General features: G+C 29.1%; 1 protein-coding gene across 1 annotated transcript; it reads left to right on the forward strand.

Moving 5' to 3' along the window:
- The first annotated feature begins 871 nt into the window (after positions 1-871).
- LOC113365542 lies at positions 872-4,242 on the forward strand. Its single transcript, XM_026607077.1, has 3 exons — positions 872-1,129; positions 1,219-1,456; positions 4,127-4,242. Exons 1-3 carry the CDS (start codon positions 872-874, stop codon positions 4,240-4,242), a joined length of 612 nt encoding a protein of 203 aa, XP_026462862.1.
- The last annotated feature ends 262 nt before the right edge of the window (positions 4,243-4,504 follow it).

Raw genomic sequence — 4,504 nt, forward strand, 5'->3', positions numbered from 1 at the left:
TACAATATCGTTGAATCACGAAATATATTATTAACTTACCCCAAGAGATCCATAGCGTTAATGTTAAAATTCAACAATTCACTATCACAAAACTATAAAAAACAACAAAACTCACAAACGCTAACCTCAATATAAGAACCCTTTCGACGCTACAGGAAGAATAGAATGAGGCTTTATTTACATTCCTTAAAGCACGTGTTGTTTTAACATGAACTTGTCTATGTTGGCACAGACTCACCAACCATAGATATACAAAATATTATCATGATACCAAACAAATGCTTATTTATCTATGATACCAACATTAAATAAATTATAATTGACGACGGCGCCTTGAACTAATCAAAGAAATAAAAAAATTACTTTTGAAGGTTAATTCACAATATTAAATTAACATCGTGTGAAATATTTTATGAAGCGAGAAGATAATAATGGAGTTAAATATAAAAAGACGTAAGCAAATGAAAGATTTGACACCGCGAAGAATACGCCAGATTGTCGCTCAAACAAAAAAACATTATTTGAATAGTATAAAAATCAATCGGAATGAAAGTGTATCATCTGAACAAGAAGTAAATAGTAATAATTATAATGAAAATATTCGTTATAGTACCTTTTCAAATCTATTAGACACCAATTTCGAGAAACAAAATTTTGAAGATCATGCCACTTCAGAAAATGTATTTTGTCAAGATAATGATAATACTACCCTAAGGGAAGATATACAGAATTTGGCGAAGAGAGACAATTTGACTTTGAATACTGTAAGTACACTTTTAAAAATTTTGGTTAAGCATGGTCACAAGGACCTACCTGTGGATGCTCGAACGTTGTTGGGCACTCCAAAAACTGCAACAAAAGCTATTCAAAAATGAATGGCGGATTTTATATGCATTTTGGTGTTGAAGAAGGAATTCTCAACTCCATGGAAAAACATTTTTTCGAATGCCCTGAGAAAATTCACTTACAACTAAATTGTGATGGAATGGCAATATCTAAAAGTTCAAATAGCAGTTTTTGGCCTATATTATTGATGTCAGATATAAATGAAAAAGTGGAACCTTTCATTGTAGGCATTCATCATGGTAATAGCAAGCCAGCCGATGCCAATATTTACTTAAGTCAATTCGTAAGTGATATGAAGACGATTTTGAAAAATGGCATTATTTTTAAGGAGAAGAAATGTGATGTTTTAATATCGAAAAGTGTGTGTGATAGCCCAGCTCGAGCATTCATAACCTAGTGAAAGGGCATGCTGGGTATTTTAGTTGTCCAAAATGCATTCAAGAAGGCGATTTTGAAAAACACGTAATTTTAACAGAAATTGATGCTATATTGAGAACAGATGAATCATTTAGATCAAAACAACAACCAGAGCACCATACTGGTCTATCTATTTTAGAGGATTTGGGGATCGGTATGGTTTCCCAAGTTGCATTGGACTATTATGCACATGGTGTGTTTGGGGGTGACAAAGCGCCTGATTTCTCTCTGGATGTGCGGATCTAGAGATATTCGCTTTACGGACGAGCAGAAAAGGAATATGAACAATTATATAATAGAGCATAGAAAGTTGTTTCCTTCGGAATTTTCCAGATTGCCTAGAAGGCTAGACGATCATAAACATTGGAAGGCCACTGAATACAGACAATTTTTGTTGTATTCTGGATTAGTAATTTTAAAACCTGTGTTAAGTAACCAATTGTTTTTAAATTTTTTACATTTCAGTTTAGGCATTAGAATACTATGTGATCCAGAGGCATGTCTCAACTGGAATAGTTTGGCAGGGGACTTATTAAAACTTTTTGTAATTAATTATTCTGATTTATATGGTTCAGATAGATTAACATTTAATATTCATAATATAATCCATCTAGCTGATGAAGTTAAGAATTTTGGTTGTTCATTAGACAAATTTAGTTGCTTTCCATTTGAAAATTATTTCAGAAGTGTGAAAAATAAGATTCAAGATTCCCCGAAGCCCTTGCAACAATTAGTAAACAGAATGTGGGAAGAAAAAACTATTAAAAGCCAAAGTGAATTTATTAAAATTAAAAGTTTTCCAGTAATACACCGGACAAAAACATCAAAAATAGAGAAAATTGAATTTAAAAATTTTTCTTTAAGTAATATAGCTCCGAATAACTGTTGTTTAACAACTGAGAATAAAATTGTTTTAATAAATAACATTTGTGATGTTAATAAAATATTGTGTTCGGAAGCGACAATGAGAAAATCATTATTTTCAAAACCATTTGACTCGAAACTATTTAATATTCATGTTTTTGACCCAAAAATTATGAGAGAAGTGACAATATCTGTGAAGGAAATAAAACAAAAATGTGTAGCACTGCCTTATACAACTAAATCTAATTATGTGGCTTTTCTGCACCAGTAATTTGTATTTTTGTAACTATAGTTCTTTATGTAAATATAATTGTAAATAAATAAATGTTAATGGAAGTAAATATATACAATTTTTATAGACTTTTTGATATTTTGATTAACAAAATTTGTTAATGTTTCAAAATAAATGTTTTACAGGTTTAAAAAAGTATTAAATCTTTCAAACTTTTTCAAACATTCTCAAATCACCCGTAGGTTTCAAATTGTTAAAACTGTCAAAACTATTCAAACTAGTTGAGAGTGGCATTTTGTCTTAACAGAACTTGCATAATCTTCCCGGCATGTATAAATAATCAACTTTACTAAGACATCATATATTATAATTTGCGACTGATTTATAAGTAAACTGATTTGCTGTCGGAAAATTTTTGGAAAAGCAGGTCCAGCGGTTATAGAGATCTAGTAAAAAAAATGACATTAGGCAGTCGTAAATGATCATTAGACTTATGCACATCCAATTATCAGATATTTTATGGAGGTTTTAATAATATATATCAATTTTGTTTACGTTTCTATGGGTTCCGTAACATCGTTTGTCCGTTGGACGGCGTTGGAAGTTTAAAATTTTTTGAAATTAAAAAAAAAACGTTTTTTTTTTAAATATTTTGAGAATTTGGAAATTTTTGTTATATTCGATTTTTTTTAATTTTTGAAATAAATAATTTTGTAAGAATTTTTTTTTAATTTTTTAAAATTTAGTTTTTTTTTGAAAATGATGAAAAATTTCGAAAATTTGCATTTTTTGAAACTTTAAATTTCTTTGAAAATTTTGATTATTTTTTTTTAATTTTTAAAATTTAAAAATATTCTGTAAATGCTTTTTTGCACATCATCTACTTAAACAAAATGTTTTTTGAATTAATCTAATCGGATAATCCGTTCTCTCAAAAACTGCATAACCGTTTTTACACCCTTTACGCTCCATACCTCCGAAACGGCAAAATTGCCTTTTGCAAAAACGCCTCGCGATCGTGTACGAACCAAATGATTTTTTAATCATACAAATCGGTTATTCGATACTGTTGAAAATGTCGAGGACATTTGTTTGGAACATTAAAACAACTTAAAATTAAAAATCTTGGTACGGAACCCAAAAAAAATTATACAAAATGGGTACACATTATTAAAATGTCTATAAAATATCTGATAATATACATTATCAATTGTCAATAAACATTTTTGACCGCCAAATGATATTTTTTTAACTTGTTTTTATTGAGAGTTCATAACCGCTAGACCTGCCTTCCCAAAAATTTTACCAGTTGTTCATTTTGTCAATACAAGTAAAATGTTTTTTGAATTATTAAAATCGGACGCTCCGTTCTCTTAAAAACTTAGTTACCGTTTTTGACACTTTTTGCCCCGTATCTTCGGAACGGTTAGACCTGCTTTCGCCAAAAACTAATCAGCACGTTTTCCCATCAATACGGATCGAATGTTTTTTGAATTATTCAAATTGGTTGATCGTCGACGAAAAATTGTATCCACACACACGCACACACACACACACATACATCAATTTTTTCTAAGGTATGCCAAAATATTCAGAAACCTTTGAAACGTAAAGATATATAAAAAATTCATTTTTGATTTTTTGCGATTACTATAGACCACCAATGCAGAGACGAAGAACTTCTGGCAATAGTAAGTATAATTTTTCTTCTATTTTAAATATTACTTATATTACTATGTGATACATTCTGCATTTTATTATTTTAAGATGAATTAAATCACCTCGTAAACTCAATGGAATACGTATTGAAAAGACAAACAGAGTCTCTTACTAACATGATGGAGAAACAGACAGAGGCGCTGCAATGCATAGCCGATCAATGAAATTCTCAATAATACATTAAAAAATAATTTAACAGCCAATAAATTTTGTTTTCTATTCCTTTATATATATATATATATATATATATATATATATATATATATATTTATTTTATTTTTTTATTTATTTTAAATAATTACATTTATGTAGCTATAAAAATACAATCTTTTTTTTTAAGTTAATATTATGGTATTAAAATATCTTCTGGCATAAGAATTTCTGATGTTATATGCCATATTATCTGCCTCATTGTACTTCTGAAAT

This window comes from Ctenocephalides felis, unplaced genomic scaffold, assembly GCF_003426905.1.
Source record: "Ctenocephalides felis isolate EL2017-DRISC unplaced genomic scaffold, ASM342690v1 CF-g0.4_SCAFFOLD_00479, whole genome shotgun sequence".
NCBI classification, from domain to species: Eukaryota; Metazoa; Arthropoda; class Insecta; order Siphonaptera; family Pulicidae; genus Ctenocephalides; species Ctenocephalides felis.

Coding starts and splice junctions, on each gene's coding strand:
- LOC113365542 (XM_026607077.1), top strand. CDS start 872: ATGAATGGCGGATTTTATATGCATTTTGGTGTTGAAGAAGGAATTCTC. Junction 1,130..1,218: donor ATATTTACTTAAGTCAATTC/GTAAGTGATATG, acceptor TGTGTGTGATAG/CCCAGCTCGAGCATTCATAA. Junction 1,457..4,126: donor ATTGGACTATTATGCACATG/GTGTGTTTGGGG, acceptor TATTATTTTAAG/ATGAATTAAATCACCTCGTA.